The sequence below is a fragment of the Equus caballus genome, chromosome 1 (assembly GCF_041296265.1).
Source record: "Equus caballus isolate H_3958 breed thoroughbred chromosome 1, TB-T2T, whole genome shotgun sequence".
NCBI lineage: Eukaryota > Metazoa > Chordata > Mammalia > Perissodactyla > Equidae > Equus > Equus caballus.
Genome location: NC_091684.1, coordinates 159286642 through 159307841, shown reverse-complemented (window position 1 = coordinate 159307841; position 21200 = coordinate 159286642). Strand labels below are relative to the sequence as shown.

The window sequence follows — 21200 nt, the reverse complement described above, 5'->3', positions numbered from 1 at the left end:
CTGTGTCCTTGGATGTTCTCTGAGCCTCGATTTCCTCATCTGTAAAGTGGGGACAATAATAGGATTGTTGTGAGGATTGAATGAGCTAACCCTTGTAATGTTCCTAACAGTGTTCTTGGCACTTAGTAAATACTCATTATCGTTATTACTATCACTATTACTGTTGCTATTAAGCTGTTCAAATTTTGTCTGTCCTTTGAGGCTGAGCTTAGATTCGCCGTCTTCCATGAAGTGCTCCCTGACTGCTCCACCTGGAACTCATCTTGCTTTCCCTGGGAGTACCAGAGTTTCTCCTGTTCATTTCATTATTTCAGTGCATATGCTGTGTGATAGCCAATGAATACATATTTTATTGACTCAGCTAAATTATCAACTAGTTGAGGGCAGGACTTTGTCTCGCAGAACAGTGCCCTGCACATAGTGTGTACTCAGAACATGAGCAGTTGATTGGGTTCTCCTCTCTCCCGGCCACAGGAGCAGTCATAACCCTGGGGAAAGCACAGAAGTTCCGATTCAACCACCCAGCAGAGGCTGCTGTCCTTCGGCAGAGAAGGCAGGTTAGCGCACTGTGTTTTCTCTGTGGCTGCTGCCCTCCCTACTTCTCCTTTCTAGGGGAGGAGTTTGAGCTTTGTCTTGCCTGTTGGGGTTGGGGTGATGGTGGCAACCTCACTGTGCTCTCTTCCTTGTTCCCAGGTCGGAGAGGCTGTTGTTGGCAGTGGCTCTTTGGAATGGCTGGACTTGGATGGAGATGTCACCGCCTCCCGGTTGGGTCTCTGCTCTTTGCTTTGGAAGGAAAGGTGAGAAACAGCTGCGGAACCTACTGATTTTGCTTTAGTCCATTACGAGATGCAGTGGGAGGACATGAGTGTGGCAGCCAAGGTCTGAATTCTGAATGAGGCCTGGTCTGAACCAACTTGGGCAAGGGATTTGAAGATGCTTGGTTAGCTGCTCACCTGATAGTTGGCAGAGAAGTGGTCTTGGCCTTTGTTCACTTCCTCTTCAGTACTGCAGCTTTCTTCATCAATGGATGAAGTGTATCATCTGAAGTTTTCCATGGTGCCACTTTCCTCTCTCAACAAGATTTAAACGTGATGTATTTGTAGATATCTTTGATACTGCTTCTGAACTTACCTCCCCATGTACCCCTTTAAATTCTGGCTGCCTGTGTGAGCTCCTGGTGTGTGTCAGTTAGCTTCTAGGAGTATGACTTCCTTTGAGTTTTTGAAGATACTATGGGACTGACAATCCTTTTTGCCTCATAACACACCCACTTTACCTGCATTGTGACTGTGAAGCATGGAGTCAAAGTTTTGTATGTGATTGGTAACAACTAGTTTTCTTCTTCGTAGTCATTCTTCATCCATTTCTATGTAGAAGTCCCTTCCCAGATGTAGACGCCTAGTGGGTTTGATACTGGGAACAGTGGTGTCTTTCTGTTCCCATAAGCCAAAGTGGCCTCTGCCTTGGGGACTTCCTATAGAAAATGTCAGAGGGTGCCTGTGAGACCGCTGGTGTCGGGGCTGTCCAGCACCATGAGCATAGGGCTCCTGGGAGGGTTATTATGGCCCTTGGTCCCTTCAGAGGGATCTACCTGCTCTTACTTCAGGCCAGGAGCATTTGATGGCAGCTGAAGATAGTCTTGGGTCTGCCCTTCGTAGTGAGGGATGTTGGATGCAAGAGCAAAAGTACTCTGATGCAGGCAGCATGAACAGCAGGCAAGTCCTCACAGGAGGGCTAAGGGCCAAAGGACCATGCACTAGAGTCCAAGGGAGGACGACCCTAGTGTCAAGTGACTGAGGGCTCTGTGGGGTGACGGATGAGGTAGGAGAGGTGACACAGGGTGGAACGTTTCAAGGCCAAGGTGGACTCAGGACTGAGGCTGGGACTCCAGAGTGGCCCTCCCTTTTTGTAGTGAAGTCATGAAAGGAGGCTTTGTCTTAGGGAAGATTTCTATTGGGAAGACGTGCCGAAGATCTGTTTTTTCTCAGAATTCAGAGGTTTATAGAGAGTGGCTCGGCAACTTGAAGAACCATGCACGTTGAAGAGATATGTTGGAGTTGGATAAAGCTACTTCACCTCCTGGCTCTAAGACAGAAAAGCTGTGTGACCCTAGGCAAGTTACTGAGTCTCTGAGCCTATTTACTCACCTCTAAGTAAGGATACTACCGTCTCTCTCCCAGGGATCCTTGTGATACAGGTTGAAAGAACAAGGACATGTGAGTGCTTCCCAGCACCTGACGTCCCACAGCCCCACTGCTGGGAGGCTCTTGTGGGGAGCTCCCCCAAGAGGAGGAAAGGCAGGAACGCAGCCTCCCTTTCACTTTCCTGTCCTCTCATCTTGCCCCAGCTGTCTCACCTACCCCAGAGAACTCTGGTCCTCTGACTTTTTACGGCCTTCTCTGGCTCTCCAGCCACAGGGGCACTGATGGGACCTTTCAGTAATACCAAGAATGCCCCCTTTCATTCAGAGGGGACGGAGAGGGGTTGGAGAATGGAGGCCTCTCCCACTCGCTGCCTCCACTCTTCAGCACCAGCTCTAGAAGCCTGTGGGTTGGGCTGATCCTGCCCAGCTGCCGTAGCCAGCGTCTGTGTGCCAGCCCCTGGTGGAAGTGGGGTGGTGTGGGGCTCAAGCCTGTGATTGGGCAGAGAGACCAGGGAGAGAACCCGTGAGAGTGGAGAAAATTGCACATTGTCAGCTGGGCTCCAGTCTGGGTTTGTGGCTGTCTCTCCGCGAGAGTCTCTCATCTGCTCTTGGGCGGGGTCAGCTCCACAGCCTCCCCTTGCCCTAGGCTTTCTTTCCCTCCTCTTTCTCTGGGAGGAGCACTCATGGGGAGCCTGCAAAGCCCGAGGTGACTCCAGAGCCAGAGAAATTGGCCAGCCTGCCTCCTTTTCTCCATGCAGCAGGGATCTTGGAGCCGAGAGGAATTTGTCCTTGAAAACTGTTTATGCCCATGTTCTTGGCACTTTCCCATCTGGAATTTTGGGGGCTTAACCTTAAGTGCCTAGCGCCCAGGAGGCAGTGTCGCTGCTGTCACGGCCCCTGCTGCCTTAGTGAGTAGACGCTGCTGCATTCTGCTGCAGAAGCTGTCAGACCCCGAGGCAGCCAGGAGGGCACGATGGAATCGTGGCAAGCAGGGGATGAGGCAGCAGCTGGGGGATGCTGGAGCCGCCCAAGATGAAGGGCAGTCATCTGAGAGAGACAGAGGTGCTTGGCTGGCAGGTAACTGAAGACTTGCCCTTGTAATCTACCCAGACATGTAGCATAAGGTTGGTGTTTTCATTTTTACCTGCTTTCTGGGAACTTGGCTCATGTACTTATCAGAGGAGCCTTTTTCAGTCTGCTGGCGTGTGGCATTTCAGGTGAATATGCTGCGTCTGTCGCAGTCCTCCCAGATTGCTTCTCCTTGCAGGTCTCCTTGCTGTGGTGGACAGTCACCAGAGGCGGACTGGCTAGCTGCCACTTTCCTAGGGGAAGGGAGGGAGCTTTTTTCTAGGGAGAAGCAAAGTGGGTTGGGAGACAGAGAAGGAAGCAGAATACTCCCAGGGGATTCAGAATAAAGATCCCCTCCCTGCCCCTTGCATCTGGTGGTCTGAATCATAGCTGAATTTGTCTAAGACCCTCTGATGGGCTCGTGTTTGTAATTCAGCCATGTCTGTGGTCAGACAAAATTTGGAGCAGTAACTCAGGCATGCTACTTCTAAATGTATGTATAAAATGTTGCCCATTAACTGCTTTTTCTCTTTGTGTGGTGTTCACTGGTTTTGTATTCCAGTTGCTGTCCCTAGCCTTTTGCCTCACCTGTGACAAAGGGTGCTTTTCCTCTTTTCTGCACATCCCACTGTATGTATTTGGTCTCTTGCCCACAGCAGTCAGCACTAGTCTCCCCTAGAGCACACTCACTCAAGTGTCCAGGCCTGTCCTAGTCCTTGGACCCATTGCTGACTGAGTCACCTCACAGCCTCCTTTCCAGAGAAGAGACTGCGGTTGTGTCAACTCCTACGCATGGACCCTTCATCCGTGTATTCACTCTCCCACCCATCTGTCCTTCACTATTTCTTCTAAGACAGAGGCAGCAGACTTTCTGTAAAGGGCCAGATAGTTTTTCACGCTTTCTGGGCCGTATGGTCTCTGCCGCAGCTACTCAACTTTGCCAGTGTGGCACAGAAGCAGCCTGGACAACATGTGGACAAATGAGTGTGGCTGTGTTCCAATAACGCTTTATTCACAAAAACAGGCAGTGGACCAAATTTGGCCCACAGGCTGTAGTTTGTGGACCTCTGCTTTGATCCCCTCTGTGATTCCCATCTGCTCCACGACGTGGTCAATCTCCTAAGCAGAGTGAACCCCTTAGAGCACATTGCTCACCCTGTCTGGGATCTGGTTCTTGTATCAAGTCCTTGTGGGAGCCTCTCCAAGCCTGAGAGACGTGGCATCCTGGGACTAGCATGAGGGCTGAAGGCAGGCTAAGCGAGGCCAGATTTGAGCTTTTTTGTTAGCCTCTGGCAGACCTTAACCCTTCGCAGCCTCTCCCCATCACACTGCCACCCCTGAGCACCCATGCATTTGGCTCCTGTAGAAACCTGAATTACAGGGATGTAGAGACCCTGGGAAAGAGCATGTGGGTTCCTAGAATAGAAGGCCATGTGTGACCCAGGGCAAAGTTAGCAGGCAGGTGGAAGCTGTCAGTCTTCAGAGGAAGGCTCTGACTCATCCATGGTCACACTGGAACCTGGTGGCAGAGTAAGGCATGACTGCAATCTAGAATTCTCTTTAAACTTTGTATTATGGAAAACTTCAAATACACCACACACGAAGAACTCATGGCTAATCTTGTTTCATTTATATCCCCACTCACTTTCCCTCACCCGTCCCCACTGGATCCAAACAAATCCCAGACAGTTTCACCGGGAGACACTTCAGCACGCATCTCTGAAAGGTATGGGAGAGTCTGAACTCTTGAACCCTATTCTAGGGTTCATTCACGAAGATCCCTCAAGTGGAGCCCAGCTCTCCTCTGGGTTTCCTGCCACACACTCAGATGTGGTGTGTGGATCAGTTCTCTCCTCTGGACTGGCTGCCTCCTCCTACCAGCTCACAGCGGGAATGGAGGTGCAGCTGGAACCTCTGAACAGTAGGAGAGTTTCCATTCCCACAGTGTGTCTGGAGCTGCTGCTCTATTCTATTTCCAGCAGATACCTTGTTGTTCTTTTTTAAAGGACGAAGCTTCTTGATTTAGCTGAAATGTTTTGTTTTTAAAAAACAGCTGCTTTACTTTCCTGGATGTTTTCCAGAATCAAAATGAATTTGTGTTTCTGCTAAACCCACAATCTAAGAATCTGCTAGTCAAAGGATGTTCTCCCCTCCTACACTGTGACATCATGAGCTACCTGTGACACCGTGCCTGTTTGTCCCAAGTTGCCAGAAGTTCAAAGCCCTCTCTGCCCTGTCGAGTGTGGGGCTCTCTCAGGGGCTTAGACAGCCGCTGGTTTGTACGGAGCTGGGTGTGCATTTCCCCTGGGTAATCCTGGCCCCTCTGTGACAGGAGAGTGCTGGGAGAGCTGAGTGACGATGACCACCAGCCGCTGAGGGCTGGAGAGACGCCCCACAGGGCCCAGATTCAGCAGCAGCAGTGCCACGTGGGGGATCTGAGGCAGCGAGTCCCGGCAGGACACATTAGAGCCAAACAGGAACTGGAAATCGACCAGACGCACGTCAGCTGGCAGATTAAAGACAGTAGGTGCCTGCCGCTCAGTGTCTCCTTCACCTTCTCATCTCTTCATTTTCATGTTTCCCCAGCCTTCTGTGTTCTCTCGTTTGTTTTCTTTGTGAGATGATGGAATCTTTGGTATTAGGTGTTCTCTCCCCTTTAGAGGCCAGACGCTCTTACAACGGGCTAGCAACGAGAATAAGGAAGCTGCCTTCCTTACTGCCCCTCAGAGGGATGGACCTCCTGCTCACTCCTTCTCACCTGCACATTTGTGCACGCTTTGCTGCCTGCCCTAGCATGCGCCCACTGCTGTGCTGAGGCCTGGGGGCGTCGTTCCCTTGCCCTGTGGTGAGGGGCCCAGTAGCCCTCATCCTGCCGCATCGCCCTGGCCTGCTCTTTCACTCTGTACAGGTCCAGCTGTGGCCAGAAGTGTCTGAGTCCAGGCAGCCACGGGCAGGGAGGGAGGTGCTGACTTTCTCTCAGGGTGTTTTTGGTTCTCAGACCAGCAGTGGCTGCTCAGAGAAGAGACTTGGCTGGCCAGGTTGCAACAGCAGCAACAGCAAGACCGTGTAGCAGAGAAAGAACTTGAGGTCTCTGTGCCAACTTATGCCTGGCTTCAGACAGATTCTGAGACTCAACCATCCCAACTGGTCCGAAGCCAGAAGAGGGTGGAACGACGGCAGCTCCTGCGGAGACGCGCTCTTCGGGCAGCAGAGCGGAACATCCAGCGAAGAAAGGTCTCGTTCCAGCTAGAGAGAATCATCAAGAAGCAGAGGCAACTGGAGGCCCAGAAGAGACTAGAGCAGCTCAAGGCATTGTGCTGGCTCCAGAATGACCGCCCCAAGAAGCTCCCTTACCATGTCCCCAGTCCCCCTGCCGTGGTCCCAGGGCCTCAGCGTAGAAGCCAATCAACAAGTTGCAGTTCTTTGAGCCTCCGAAGGCTCTGCAGTCGGTACTTGCCCCAGCTACGCAGGTACAGCCAGTGGTTGTCACCTGGAAACATTGGCTAAGGTTTACAGCCTTGTTGCCCAGGCCATGTTCTTTACTACCCAGCGCCTCGGTTTCCTCAACCTGTGAAATGGAGAGATGTGTTTGCTCTTCTCTTCCTCATCACTTTTTCCCTCTTCTGACTACTCTTCTTTCTCTAAGCTGATATCTTCTGAGACTCAGGCTTTTCCCTTCTCCCACTCTAAGCGCCACCTCTTGCTTCTTTGGTGATATCTTCTGAGTGAGACTCTCGGCCTCATTTTTCCCTGCTCTTTAGATCTTGACTACGCACATACATCTGTGTAAGTTCTGCCACCATCTCCATCTCATCTTGCCTCAAACCAGACTCCTTTCACACACGCTTCCTTCATGTCCCTTCCCACCTGACCTGCCACCCCAGGTGAGCTTCCTGACCTCACCTCCCAACTGGTGAGCGAGTGGAACACCATCTTTCTGACTCCCAGGTTCAGTTTGGGATTTCCCTCATTTCTTTTCTCCTTCACTCCTTTGCATTCAGTCAAAGTGAAGATATGTTACCTCCCAAACTGCTTGGAGCAGGGGACCGCATCTGCCTCTTTCTGTCATCCAGGCCTAGCCCGGGGGCCTTGCCCGTAGTGGGTGCACAGTTCATGTCTGTTGCTGTTATGATTGCTCACCTCTCTGGTCTCCAGAGTACTAGGTAGCCTTTTTCTTTTTTAGCTTTTTATTTTGAAAAATTTTCAAACATCCACAGAGTTGAGAGACTAGTATGCCTATCACCCACATACAGCAGTGATCGAGATTTACCACACTTGCTGTATCTCCCCTCCTTCCTTTTTCTGATGAAATATTTTAAAGTAACTCCCAGACATTATGTCATTTCCATCCTGCCGAGCATACATTTGTAGAAAATAAGGACTTTTCTTATAACCACATTGTCATTATCACACCTAACAAAATTAAAATTAATTATTTGATATAATCTAAAACGTAGGCCATATTCAAACTTCTCTAATTGCCTCAAAAATATCTATTTACAGTTGCTTGTCCAAATTAAAATCCAAATAGGATTTACACACTGCATGTGGTTGTTAGGTCTTTTAGGGTTCTTTTAATCACTTTTTGTTTTATTTTTATTTCTTCATATCATTTATTTGAAGAAAGTGAGTCAGTTCTGTAGAATGTGCCACTTTATAGATTTGTCTGTTTGATTCCTTGAGTGTCATTTAAATTGTTCCTCTATTCCTTGAGTTGCCTATTAACTGGAAGTTTTCCCTAAAGTCATGATTAGATTCAGATTCAGTTCAACCTTTTCATAAGGTAAAGAAATTTAGGAACAGAGTGTCCCTGGGGCCTCTTTGAGAGCAAAGACTATAGTCCAAGGTACAAAAGTTTCCTTTTGTACCCATAGAGCCTTTCTCTGACCCCCAAAACTACAAGGGACAGTGACACTGGCCTAGTTTGTAACCTCTTTCAATAGCAAACTAAGTGGGACTTTACATTCCTTCTGGCAACAGGAAGTAGGAACCTGTTACTTATCTTTCTTTTTCTTTCTTTCTTTCTTTCTTAGTGAGGAAGATTGGTCTGGAGCTAACATCTGTTGCCAATCTTCCTCTTTTTTTTTTCTTTTCGCCCAAAAGCCCTAGTACATAGTTGTATATCCTAGTTATAAGTCATTCTAGTTCTTCTATGTGGGATGCCACCACAGCATGGCCTTGATGAGCAGTGTGTAGGTCTGCACCCAGGATCCAAACCAGTGATCCAAACCTGGGCTGCCAAAGCAGAGTGCGCGAACTTAACCACTTGGCCTTGGGGCCGGCCCCAGGACCGTTTACTTTTCTGAGATGGCTTTCCTTGTCTCCACAGTGTTTTCCTGAATTGGAATCCCTCCACCACGTTACCTCCTGTGCTTGACCCTACTGACCAAGTACCAGAGAAAACCCCATCAGAAGAGTATTTGCCCCAAGCTGATGCTTACCTTCCAAGGACAGGGTGTTTCAGCAAGAATGCCCTCCGTTCCTCAGGCGAGGGGCAGCTCTGCACAGCCAGGGGCGCCTTGGCCAGGAAGGGAGCCTCAGCTCCAGACACCTGCCTCACTGTGAGCTCTGAGTCTGCCAGCATCCAGGAAATGGAGAGAGTGCGTAAGCAGCCCCGTCGGATGGTGTCCCAGAGCTTAGCATCTCTGGGCCAGTCAGCTAACAAGCTAAAGCCAAAGGATGAGCCAGAGGCTCTCACCCCTTCCACCCAGACCAGGAGGGCTAAGGGACCAGCAGAGTCTGGCCGCGCACCAGCAGAGTGGCGAAAAGAAGGGAACCTTAGGACCCACAAGCCAGCTAAGGGAGCCAGTTGCAGTTCCTCACATCCCCGTGGACCTAAACAAGCAGCTGGGCATGGAAAGCCAGCCAGGACTTTATGCGCAGAATCCAAACCACCTTCCCCAAACAGGGCATCAAAAAGGCAGCAGAGGGTGCTGGCAGCTAGGGTCAGAGACATTTCCAAAAAGCCCTCTTGTTTGCCTCATGGCCGCTGTATGAAGAGGCAACACAGTGCAGGGGGCCCAGACATGATGGCTTCACTCACAGATGCCAGCCCAGTAACGGATCATGCAAGAGAAAATGATGATGATTTATCTGACACAGATAGCAGTTACTCAGTGGATTCTCTCTCCCATGTCTATGCCAAAGCCCTAACGGAGCCACTGAAACCAGAGGACCCCCAGGGGAAGGAGCGGGATCTCCCAGAGCCAGAGAACTCCGAAAGCAATGACAGCCAAATATCTGAGGACTCGCTAGCTGAGAAGGAGTACCAGAGCCCACAAGACAGCCCAGGGGGCAGTTGTCTCACCAACAGCCAGGGCCACCCCAGGGCCAGAGCCAGAGCCTCTGTGAGGGGCTTCAGCACGTCCTCAGACAGTGGACTATTTGCCCAAACCCACAGGAGCTTTTCCCTGGATAGCCTAGTTGATGCTGAGGAAGAACTAGGGGGAGATCAAGAGGAACCCTTCTTCGGTTTAGCCGATGAGATGCCCACAGAGACTTTTTGGCACCTGCAGACCTCCAGTCTGCCTATAGTGGACCAGGAGGCAATGTGCAGGCTTGGTCCCATCACCTACAGAACAGGAGCCAGGCTGGATGCCATCCTGCCAACGAGCAGTTCATTTTACCTTGCTCTTCAGCCCCACTGTGAGCAGTCTGAGTCAGAGGTTGAGGCACAGTCCTCTGAACAGGCCAGCACTCTCCGAGGCATGCAGCTTTCGAGAGGGAGCCCTCTGTTGTCCATGGATTCCTGGTTTTCCTGTGACTCCAAGATCAATCCCAGCAGCCCTCCAGGAGTAGTGGGTTCTTTATGTCCAAGTCCTGATGTCCAAGAATTTCAGCGCTGTGGTTGGGAGAGGTCTGGGTACTGGCTAAATATGGAAGAATTAAAGCCAACAGGTGCAGAAACAGTCCTGCCCTGTAGCCCCAGGCTGCTTCAGGGCGGTGCAAGAGATGCAAACGCAGTCCCCGCTGTTGATACGTCCAGGCTCTCACGCTGGGGGTCTCACAGGCTTCTCCAGCCAGGAGCTGATGGCACCTTTCAGGCCAGAGGTATCCCTGACATGGCCCAGCAGGGTCACTCTGAAGCATCTAGTGTGTCCAGCATGTTGGCTGCCTCTGCTGCCTCGTTCACTCATGTAGGCAGCACACCTGAGAAGGACTGGACTGCCCTTCAGCAGAAGTACCTCTTTGAACTGTCTCATCCTGTTTTGGAGGCTATAGGAGAGCCCAGGCCAGCTTTCTCCTCCCTCAAGGAGGACTCTGGTTCCCTGAACCAAGCTCCTATCAAAGGAGGAGATACTCTATTGCCAGTTGGTTCTGGGGTATCTAGCAGTCTGGATTTCAACAACTTTCCTATTCATCTATCCAAAATTAGGCGTTTGAGAGCAGAGAAAGAACAGGACAGTATGAGTCTCGAGTTAGAAGATACTTCAGATTTCTTCACAACTAGTGAGATAGAGGAGAGTAATAGTGGAACTTACTCAGCAGACGTAGAATCATTGACTTCTGGAACTACAAATGCACAGGTCTTTGCAGCAGAGAACAAGATAGCAAATTCCATGGTAGAAGCACGTGAAGTCAAACAGAACAACTTGGAAGAGTCCTCCTCTCAAGGTAGCAGGAAGCCTGGACTGATGACTTCCTCTGATGAATGTTCCCTCCCAAAGAATCCTTGTCACAGTAATGTCACCATAGCCACCAAAGAAGACCATTGGCCCCAAGGGTGCGCTCCTCTCAGGAAGAATCGTGCAGGCCAGGAGGGGCAATTAACTCACAAGAGCCACCACCCTCTGCAGGAAGAGAAAGCAGACTACCAGGAGAGCTCCAAGGAAGTAGGCAGGAGACACACCAATCTTTCCTTTGCCTTTCCATCAGGGCCAGAGCTGTCCCTCCATTCTGCTCTCTGGAATCCATTCCCATCTTCCCTGCAGCCACCTCTCTTGGAAACATTCTATGTGACCAAAAGCCGGGATGTCCTGACAGAAACTGCCTTAGAGATCCCGGCTTGCAGAGAAGCGAGAGTGCCTTCCCCACCCCCCAGGGAAGCCTGGGGCTTTGGTTATGACCACCAAGTCCTCCAAAATGTTTATTTGAAGAATAATTTGCCAGTGTTGTTACAAAACCAGAATTCCAAGATTGCTTCATCTCAGCAGGTCACAACACAGAGGCCAATTGATCTGAACACCAAGGAAGTTAGCAGAGAAACAGGGAAATGCCTTGGAAATGTTAAAGAAGAAAGCCATAATTCGGATTACTTTTTTGTTGCCCAGAACAGACATTTTCTTCCATCTACCAGCACAAAAGTGGGTGAATTTGAAAGTCAAGTTGGAATTTTAAATAAACACAGTCTTCCAGCCCTCAAGGAGGGAGAAAAGGCCACTGTACAATCCTATTGCAATGTTTCCTCACACAGTTCTGGGTCTTGGAAGCCTCTCCTTGTTTGTGAATCTGAAGTAGGTGGGGAAGAAGAGCAGCATCAGAATGCAGTCCTAAGACAGACCCAGGCCTTTGGCACCAACAGACAGTTTCCTTCTGGGGCCAAGTCTGATTTCGTGTATAAAACCATCAATTTAGGCCTTGACAAGGACATGCTAGGGGAAACTGCTCTTTCTTTGAAGTCCAGATCAGTACATCATAGAGTCAGCAGCCCAGAGAAAATGACCCGGGATGAGAGTCTAACCCACAAGGAGGAAGGGAAGAATGAAACTGGGCTTCTTGGAAAAGCTCTCCATCCCAAAGACAGCTCAGAAGAGGGTAAGCTTCCATGGACAGAGTTTACATATGAAAGATTCCAGTCGGTTGCATGCTCTCAGGAAAGAAACCCCAATGAATGCAAGGGCCCTGGACAGTCACAAGAAATGTTAAACACCAAAGAAGAACTTTCTGGAAAGAAACAGAATAAAAGAGTTAATAATGCTGATGAAATGGCTAGGCTAATTAGGAGTGTAATGCAGCTGGAAAATGGCATCTTGGAAATCGAATCCAAGCAGAATAAGCAGCTCTGTGTTTCCAACACACTGGGAGTCAGTAAGGAGTTTGTGATCCAGGACCAGAAGGACCAGGAGATGGCTGACCATGAACCGGTGCCAATCAGGCACTTTTCCTTCAAGGATCAGCCATCTTCTCCAAAACAGACAGATGATGTTATCTTTAGGGATGGTGAAGATGGAGAAATGGGGGTTGATAGTAGCAGTGGGAAGGATCCCCAGGTACGGAAAATCACCCTGAGCCCCTTCCAGTCAAGGGAGTGTATACAAGATGTTAAATTTGTGAGAGAGCATACCCACCCAGCTGTATTAGACAGACCCACTAGGGATACTTGTGATTATTTAGGGACATGTACAGCTCACAGAGAGTCCACCAACACTTCTGTTAATCCAAGGAGAACGAAAGCATTGGCTAGAGCTCTGCCATTGCAGTCCAGGCCCAACAAGTCTTCTGAGAAGGAGGGTAAGTTGGTGAATGCATCAGCAAGCCCCAAAGGGGAGCCCTGTGGCTTGGGAAGTCTGGAGGAATTGGAGACCGTCAAAGGCTTTCAGGAAAGCCACGTTGCCAAGTGCGTAAGTAGTTCTAAGCAAGAGGAGCCAAAAGTTCAAGGCAGAGTTGACGAAATGGCTGTGCAAAGAGGAGGGAGCCTACAGGAAGAAAACAAAATGATCTCATTGATTCAGAAACTTCCTAGTCCAAGCCAGCATTGTATGGGCACATTTTTCAGCCAGGAGACTGGCCCACTGCTAAACCAGCCAGGCTTCTCTAGGGCTCCTCATCAAGACCTGAGTAATACCTTGCCCTTGAATTCTCCAAGGCTGCCGAGAAGCTATCCTCTTGCATCTGATAGTATAGGCATCTCTTCAGTTGACTATGTGTTGGATCCCACAATGTTGAAAATGTCTGACTCTCCCTTGGTAACTGGAGCAGTGTGCCAGGACCAGAGTGGAGAGCCCAGAAGCTGCAGCCCTCAGGGAACTGTTGCAGGTGGCTCCTCCATAGTACACTCTGCTTGGTGTGGGTCTGCGATATCCATGGCCATGGGATCTCGTGGTCAATCCAGTGTACCAGAGAGCATTCCCCTGGGGGCAGAGGGCAGGCGATCAGCCAGCACCAGTCCCCAGGACCATGGAGAGAACCTCAGAAACACCTTGATGGGCTTGAGTACCAGGGTGGGTTCTGCTCCTGAAGATGAGGCAGCTGTACAAGGAGGAACAAGTAGAGCCAGTTCCCTGAACAGGGTCTCTAGCCCGCTTGAAGTGAGAGCCAGCTGCCTCTTAGAGGAGGGTAACGACCAAGGCAGGGAGGTGAGGCAGAAGGCAGAGGAGGTGGCTGAGGACCTCAGTCCTACCAGTGGTGCTTTCTCAGCCCCCGTGTCCCTGCCAACGGTGCCTCACTTGGAGCCCTCTGCCCCTACCTCCACGGGCCTGGCTATGTTGGAGGAGACCAGCCAGGCAAAGGCCCAGGGAAAGCAGCTTCATGACTTGGTGGTTGGGGACACAGTCCTTCCTTACTATGAGACTTTGTTAGAACCTGAATGTTCTTCAAGGGCCCCTGGCAGGCCTCAGTGTCAACAAATGGACCCATCAGTGTTAGACATGACCAGGAACGAGGGTGAAGTGCAGGGATTTCATGTGGCATCTCTTTCTGCTGAACCAGGACATCTGCTGACTGATGAGAGGAAAGTCCTTCAGGCCACACTCCTCTCTGCAGACAGCTTTCAACCTCTGACCAACACTGAAACTAATACAAGGCCCTGCCATCCCTCACAGACTTCCTCCCATGCTGACCCAGTTCTGGGCGAAAGCCACTGTACTGGAGAACTGAGACATTTCCTGGGAGCACGTGAACAGTTTCTGTGTCACTTTAGCTCTTCTGAAATCATAGAGAAAAAGAAAGAAGCAACCAGAACACCTTCCTCTGCTGATCCTTTGGGCTCAGATAGTCTTCCTCATTCAACAGCTGTAGAGGAGGACAGGAGGGTAATACCAGAGAAAGTAGTGGCTGCCTTACCTTCTCAGGCCCTTTCTGATCATCCTGGAGTGATTCCACATGGGCAAAGCCAGTTAGCTCCACGGGAGACTGTAGAAGACGTGCCCCCTGGCAGTCAGGAGAGCAGCCTGGCGCACAAAGAACCTAGAACTCTAGACACCACATTTGGAGGAGATTCAGGTAACTTCTTACTGGCTGCACAGGGAGAGAAAACAACCTATTTTGAAAGTCAGCTTGTGATCTGTGATGTTCAGAATTCTGCCAGTCTCCCAGGGCCTAAACAAGACCATGTCCAATGCCTTGAGGCTTCCACCAGCTTAGAAGGGAGAGCAAGTCCCAAACAAGGTCCTGTCCTGCCTGGAGCCCTGAGAAGGGGTGAACTGGAAGCTCCCTTGCAGCAATGTGTGGAGTGGAAGGGGAGTGTTGGCTCTGGGCAGCCAGAAGCCTGCAGGGCTGGCAGCGAACATCCCAGGCCACCTCCATTGCCAGATCAAAGACCTAGCCCAGATCCTGGAGGAGTTAGGGAGGAGGCCCCATGTAGATGCTCACAGGAAACCTTAGATTGTGTTGTCTTCTCAGGGAGCGTTGAAGGCAGCAGGACTGAGAGCCCATCTCGGGGGCAAGAAGACAGCAGAATTCTTCCTTGCCGACAACCTTGTGGTCCTCAACCCATTGCTTCTCATGCCTGTTTCTCCCCTTCTTCCACTTTACTGTGTTATAGAGATGGTGACCTGGGGAAAGGGACTTCCAAGGCTGCCCCACACACTCTCCACCCAGCTCTACCTTCCATGGCCTGTGGAATGGATGAGAGAGGAGAGAGCAATCCCAGGGAAGCTGGAATGCTCTTGGCACGTGGCCTTGAACCCAAAGGCATTAATGTGGAATTTGGGGCAAGTGACAGCAGCACTCTGGAGCCTTCCACTAATGCTGCTGTCCTACCTCTGGCTCAAGGCTGCAGCTCCCCTGCTGCCCCTGAGGTGGGGACAAGTGCCCTCAGCCACACAATTGCTGCTACAAGCTCAGGGTCAGTAGGGGATCCCAAGAAAAGGATTGCTGAGAAAGCCATAATGGAGCTTGAGGCTGCCCCCTTCCCTGCAGGCATGTACTCTGAGCCGCTGAGGAAATTTCAGGACAGCCCTGTAGGTGGCCAGAATGCACAGGAGTCTCAAACCAAGCCAGAACCACCTGTAACAACTGGGAGATCACACACTCTGAATTTAAGTGAAGGGTTTGTTGAGAGTGAGTTGCTGGTGGAACCACAGCATGGCTGTTTAGAAAATGCTGTCAGATGTCTTCCAGAAAAGCCACAATTTTCTGCTGAGTCCAGGAATCACAGTGGTTTGGTTCCCCAAGCCAAGTTCACAGCAAAGTTAAAGCACATGTCCAGTCCCCAGGCTGACAGTCCCTGGGAGGAGGAAGAACAGCAGGGATACCAGGCTTCAGGTGGTGGTGAAGAGCCTGCCCAGGGCAGGAGTCCCCCACGTTCCCATGAAGGTGGCTTGGATGGCTGTCAGATTAGAGATGCCAGCAGAGAGGAGGCGGCTGCGGCCAAGCCCAAGACGTTCTCATCAGGCTTCAGAGAATCAGCCGCTGTCCCCTTGGGGCAGAGTGGAATAACACAGCCTGCAGCCCAGAGCCCAGGCCAGCCCCCTTCTGTCAGGGAGCAGCCGGCTGCCCCCCACAGGTGCTCACTCCCTCTGATTGCAGTCTTCTCTGGCCCCGAACACTCCAAGTCCCCCCCAAGACCACAGTTCTCTGTGGTCAGCTCTTCCCGGTCTCTTCAGGAGCTGAACTTGAGTGTGGAGCCTCCTTCCCTCACAGATGAGGGTACAAAGGAGCCTAACAGATCGTGGAACACATGCCCCAGGGACTATTCTTCAGGAAAGTCCGCCGCAAGAACATCTCTGAAAATGGAGGGCTGTGATCAGAAAGCCTCGTCTAATGTGGACAACAGCACTGCTGATCACAGGCCCCTGCAACCTGCCACCCCTCCCTACCCAACGTCTGCAGCTGTTTCGTGTATGCCAACCCCCGATTTCAGGACCAGCTGGATGTCTGGTACTCTGGAACAGGCCCAGCAGGAAAAGCTCAAGAGACAAGGTGGCCAGGCCAGGCCAGAGAAGTGTCACTCCGAGGTGGATAAAGGACTGTTGCACTTTGGCTCCAGTGATGTCAATCCTTATGTCCTGCCCTGGTGGCCAGAGGGGCCTGCGCACGTTGGCTGGAAACAGTATGTGTTTGGCAGTGCAGTCGATGTCTCCTGTAGCCAGACACCCCAGGGCCTGATACCATCAAACACAGCCCGGTGCTCCAGCATGGACAATGGCCTAGAAAACCGGAACTCCCCATTCCACTCCCACCTCAGCACCCATGCCAATGCCCAGGGCCTGTCGAGCACGCACAGCAGCATTGAAAATGCCCAAAGTTCACATGAGGCCTGGGAAGTATGGGGTTCCTCATCTGCCTTGGGGAACTCCCATGTCCTGACTGACCCTGAAGGAGCAGCCCCCGCTAAGGGTCCTGACCCGAGAGCCCAGTTCCCGGGTACCCTTGATGAAGCAGGCTGTCTGAGGAGTGAGCCCCCTTTGGCTGAAGGAAGTGCTGCAGGTCCAGTGGATGAGATTATGCTGCTGTATCCATCAGAGGTGGGCGGCCCCGTGGAGCAGTCCAGGATGAACACCTTGGAGCAGGGCACACAGACCCAAGGCTGCAGGCTCCATTGGAGCTACACCGACATCTCCTCTGCTCATTCAGAAGCCAGTGCAGTGCCGGTCTCTGATCTGTCCACTTGGGCTAGCATGCACAACCTGTCTCTCCACCTCGCGCAGCTCCTGCACAGTACCTCGGAGCTGCTGGGGAGTCTCTCCCAGCCAAGTGTGACTGAAAAGGAGCAGAATACCAAGAGGGAGACCCCAGATGAGGCACCCCCGGTCCTTATGATGGACACCTATACACAGACCACTGTGGATGAGGGGGTCCAGACTGACCTGGCCTCACCACCTCTGCGCCTCCAGGCCCCAGAGGCCAACCCTCAGGAGGTCAATGTGGTCCTTGAAGTGCTGGGCACAGATATCTCCACCACATCTCAAGAAAAGGGACATGTCCTAGGGACACTTCAGAAGAGAGAGGCAGAGGAAACAGCATGGAAGACGGCAGGGCCCCCAGATCCTCAGGCAGAAAGCCCCGACTGCAGGCCCCAGAGCCCCCCAGGACCCTCATCCCACTTGAGGTTTCAGAAGGCCTCCTCTGGACAGAACCTCCCTTCCGTGAGCCCCCAGGCTTCCCCTGATGTCTCCCTGCCTCCCAGCTCCCAGCCAGAGGAACCGTCCTGCTTGGCTGTGAGCAGCCCCAACCTCAGCATCTCTCACTCCCCAGGGCCCTGCCCCAGTGCTGTGGAATCTGTCGGGGAGCCTAGGGTTCAGAAGGAGCTGGGTCCCATGAATGCCTTGTTGGTGGACAGGGCCTCTTCCCCAATTCTCACACTTAGTGCCAGCACCCACGGCTTGGGGCTGTCCCCAGCCTCTTCGTCTCTTTCAGCCCCCTCAGCTCACCCTCTTGAAGACCACCAAAAGCTTGTCTCCAGCCTAGACCTTCCCCTTGATGCCCCCAGGCCTCCAATGGATAATTATTCTCAAACCACTGATGAGTCAGGTGGCTCCCAGAGAGTGGGGGCTTTGTGTGGAGAAGACAGAAGTCCCTTAGAAAGGAGCAGTGGCAGGTCCTTTCTTGAGATGAGCTCCCCCGGCAGCCCACAGCAGAGCCCGAAACTCCAAGTTCATTTCTTAGAGCAGCCCCCTCAACAGCTTCAGCCCAGGACCACCACCTGGGTCCAAAGCAGACTGCCGCCTCCACCACTGAGGAGCAGGAGCCAGAGGCTGGCCGATGGCTTTGTGCCTGAGGACATGGCTTCCCTGGAGTGTGGCCCACTGAGCAGTAGGGGGCTGAGTCAAGGCCAGAGCAAGACAGAAAATGGGAGTGAGAGTTCATCATCGCTAATGGAGCCACAAGCCACTCTGGACATTTCCTCTTCGCGGGCAGGCCTCCCACACCTTAGCCCCTGTCATGTCTTTAAGTTAACTGATACCACAGGGCTCCAGGGTTCCACCTTGGGCCCGACAGAGGCCTACCACCCTGAGGGGCTGCTGCACCCTAGGTCCCAGATGCACATGGCCCCTGAGCCCCAGCATCACAGCCTGAAGGACCTCCCAATGCACAACAAATTTAGTAATTGGTGTGGGGTTCAGGATGGCTCTCCTGGGGGGCTAGGTATGATGGAGTTACTGGGGACCAGATGTGACCTCAGCTCTGAAGAGCAAGCACAGAGGCCCCCACAGCCTCTTAACGACCAGAGCCAGGATCCTGAGTGGTCCCGGAAGGAACAAATTCCCCTGCAAGTTGGGGCTCAGAACCTCTCACTCAGCGTGGAGCTCACGGAAGCGAAACTGCACCGCGGCTTTGGAGAGACTGATGCCCTGCTGCGGGTGCTGCAGAGTGGGACCGGGGAGGCACTCACGGCCGATGAGCCTGTGCTGTCCACCTGGGAGGAGCTCTATGCCCGGTAAGGGCCTCTGGCCTGGAGTGGGAGGGCAAGGGATGGGGTGAAAGGAAAGAGAACTAGAGAAGGCTAAGAGCTGACTCTTACCTCTCCCCTTGCTCAGCTCTGGGATCTTCCAGGGGTCAGAAATAGGTCTTAAGATGGAGAAGGGCATTCAGGGCCAGCTTCAGTAAATCAAGCACATTTTGTCTCAGGCAAAAACAAACCATTGAGACTCTCCGGAGAGAGCGGGCTGAGCGACTTCAGAACTTCCGCCGGACACGAAGCCTCAGCCCCCAGAAACAACTGAGCCTCCTGCCTAACAGAGATCTTCCCAGCCGGGACCTTGACTTACCCAGTAGGCGTCGAGAATACCTGCAGCAACTGAGGAAGGATGTTGTGGAGACCACCAGGTATCTGCAGGGAGCTGGTTCCGTGTGGGTGAGAGGTTGAGAACAGGGCCTGGATTTTAGCATCCTGGAGAGTGGAGGCTGCAGCTTCCTTTGACGGGAGCAATTCCAAGAGTGGGTCCTACATGCCTGTGGAGAAGTGGAGGCAGCTGTGAGAGACTGGGGCAAAAGGAAAGAAGAGGATCGGAGGGAGGGCAGAGGAAAGTTATGGGAAAGGATAGACAGGATGGCTGTGACATGCTAGGTAAAGCTGCAGGCCTGAGCCTCAGAATGGGATGTAAAACCAAACTTTAAGACCCTGTGGGCAAAGAGAGGATGGGTCCTTCAAGAGGTGGTGTTGAGTGGGCCTGTCCACCATGTTAGAAGGTATCTCTCCACCCCTGTGGTCTTCCCCAGGAGTCCAGGGTCGGCATCGAGGTCTGCTCACCCACCCTCTGAGATAGAGCTGATGCTACGAGAATATCAGCGGGTCCGTGAGGCGTCCAAGGTGGAGATCGCCCAGGCCCGGGCCCGACTGCAGGAGCAGACTGAACAGGAGAAGCTGAGAATCCACCAGCAGATCATCTCCCAGCTGCTGAGGGTGTGGAGTGGGGCGAGCCTTTGATTTCAGAGTAGATCTGGAGCCTGGGGCAGACCTCAGACTGGGTCACCCTCCACCGGGGCTGCCTCTTGAGTCTTGGGACATAGCGTTTGGAGGAGGGCTTTGGACCCCTGGGGCCAGCTCAGAGCTGTGCTCACTCTCTCTCTCCATGTCATCCTCATCAGACTGGCTCCTGTCCTCAGGTCAAAGTCTGGGAGGAGGCGGCTTTGGTATATAGTTGGGGTGGGAGTGGGGAGGTGTAAGGGTATAAGGCTGAGGTGGGAGGTGATGGGAGCTGGAGAGAGGAGAAGAGTGTTTTTGGGGGTGGTGGGGGCATGGATAGTAAGGATGTACCAGAAGCTGGTTGATAGTCATCTGTCCTTCCCAGGAAGAGGAAAAACTACATACCCTGGCCACCTCCAGCTCCCTGTGCACCAGCTCCAATGGAAGCCTCTCCTCCGGTGTCACCTCTGGTTACAATAGCAGCCCAGCCTTTCCAGGCCAGCTCCAGTCCCCAGACAGTGTGGTGAGTAAGCAGATGCTAGGCCTGAACTGGGGGCCAGGACCGCTGAGGCATGAGTTTGGGCAGAAAGTTCAGCCTCCTGGAGGGCAGTGCCGACATGAGCCCTTCTCGTGTGATGGCCTCAGGTCTTCCCTCTGGTTGTCACCCTCTCCCTGTTTATTCACTCATTCAACAAGTGTTTGTTTTATAGACACTATTTTAGGCACTGGGGATACAGCAGTGAGCAAAACTGTTCTTGTCCTTAAACTGACTACTAGAGGGATAAATATTAAACAGCTTATTTTATGATTATTTCATTATTATTGCAGTTAAGTTCTATTGCATAAAACAGGGGGCCTGACCTAGTGTGGAAGGTGAGTAAAGATGGTCTGAAGAGAGTGTGTTTAAGCTGAGACTGGAAAGGTGAGAGCTAGGTAGAGCTACTGCTGGTGGTGTTGGGAGAGATGTAGGGCGGGAGAGCAGCCTTCCAGGCGGAGGGCCCAGCAAGTGAGGCTCTGAGGGAGGAAGAGTTTGAGGAACTAAAAGAAGGCTAATGTGGCTGGACGGTAAAGAGTGAGATGGAAGAATGGCGTGAGAAAGGACTAGAAAAGGCAAAATCATGTAGACGCTATTGAGAATTCTAGCCCCTTTCTAATCCATCTGATCATGTTACTTCCCAAAAGCTGCTGGAAAGCTTTGATGCAGGGGAACAGAACGATGAGACTGCAAGAGAGGGGGCAGGTGGACCTGTCAATGAGCAAGCCCAGGGAGAGACGGTGCTTGCTTGGTTTAGGGCACTGCCAGTAAAGGTGGACAGATCCACATCTTCACATGCAGTGAAGAGAGAACATCCACGGGGCTCAGGGACTGGTTGGATGTTGGAGGAAGGGAGAGGGACAAGTTGAGAAGAACACACACTTTTGAGCACCTGGAGGGATGCTTCTGTCAACAGTGGCAGGAGCCCTGCAGGAGGACAGGTTTTG

The 21200-nt window shown here is 52.0% G+C and overlaps 1 protein-coding gene across 7 annotated transcripts in view; it reads left to right on the top strand.

The window, feature by feature from the left end:
• The window catches only part of STARD9 (StAR related lipid transfer domain containing 9), a 122323-nt gene that overhangs the window by 84471 nt on the left and 16652 nt on the right, over positions 1-21200 (top strand). For 4 of the 7 annotated variants that reach the window (XM_070238483.1, XM_070238491.1, XM_070238492.1 and 1 more), the window contains 8 exons: positions 475-557; positions 694-797; positions 5544-5734; positions 6192-6681; positions 8541-18749; positions 18941-19138; positions 19532-19715; positions 20104-20241. In XM_070238483.1, coding sequence (XP_070094584.1) covers positions 475-557; positions 694-797; positions 5544-5734; positions 6192-6681; positions 8541-18749; positions 18941-19138; positions 19532-19715; positions 20104-20241 — 11597 coding nt within the window. The remainder of the gene's footprint in view (positions 1-474; positions 558-693; positions 798-5543; positions 5735-6191; positions 6682-8540; positions 18750-18940; positions 19139-19531; positions 19716-20103; positions 20242-21200) is intronic. The other 3 variants (XM_005603100.4, XM_070238509.1, XM_070238518.1) reach the window with 2 other exon arrangements.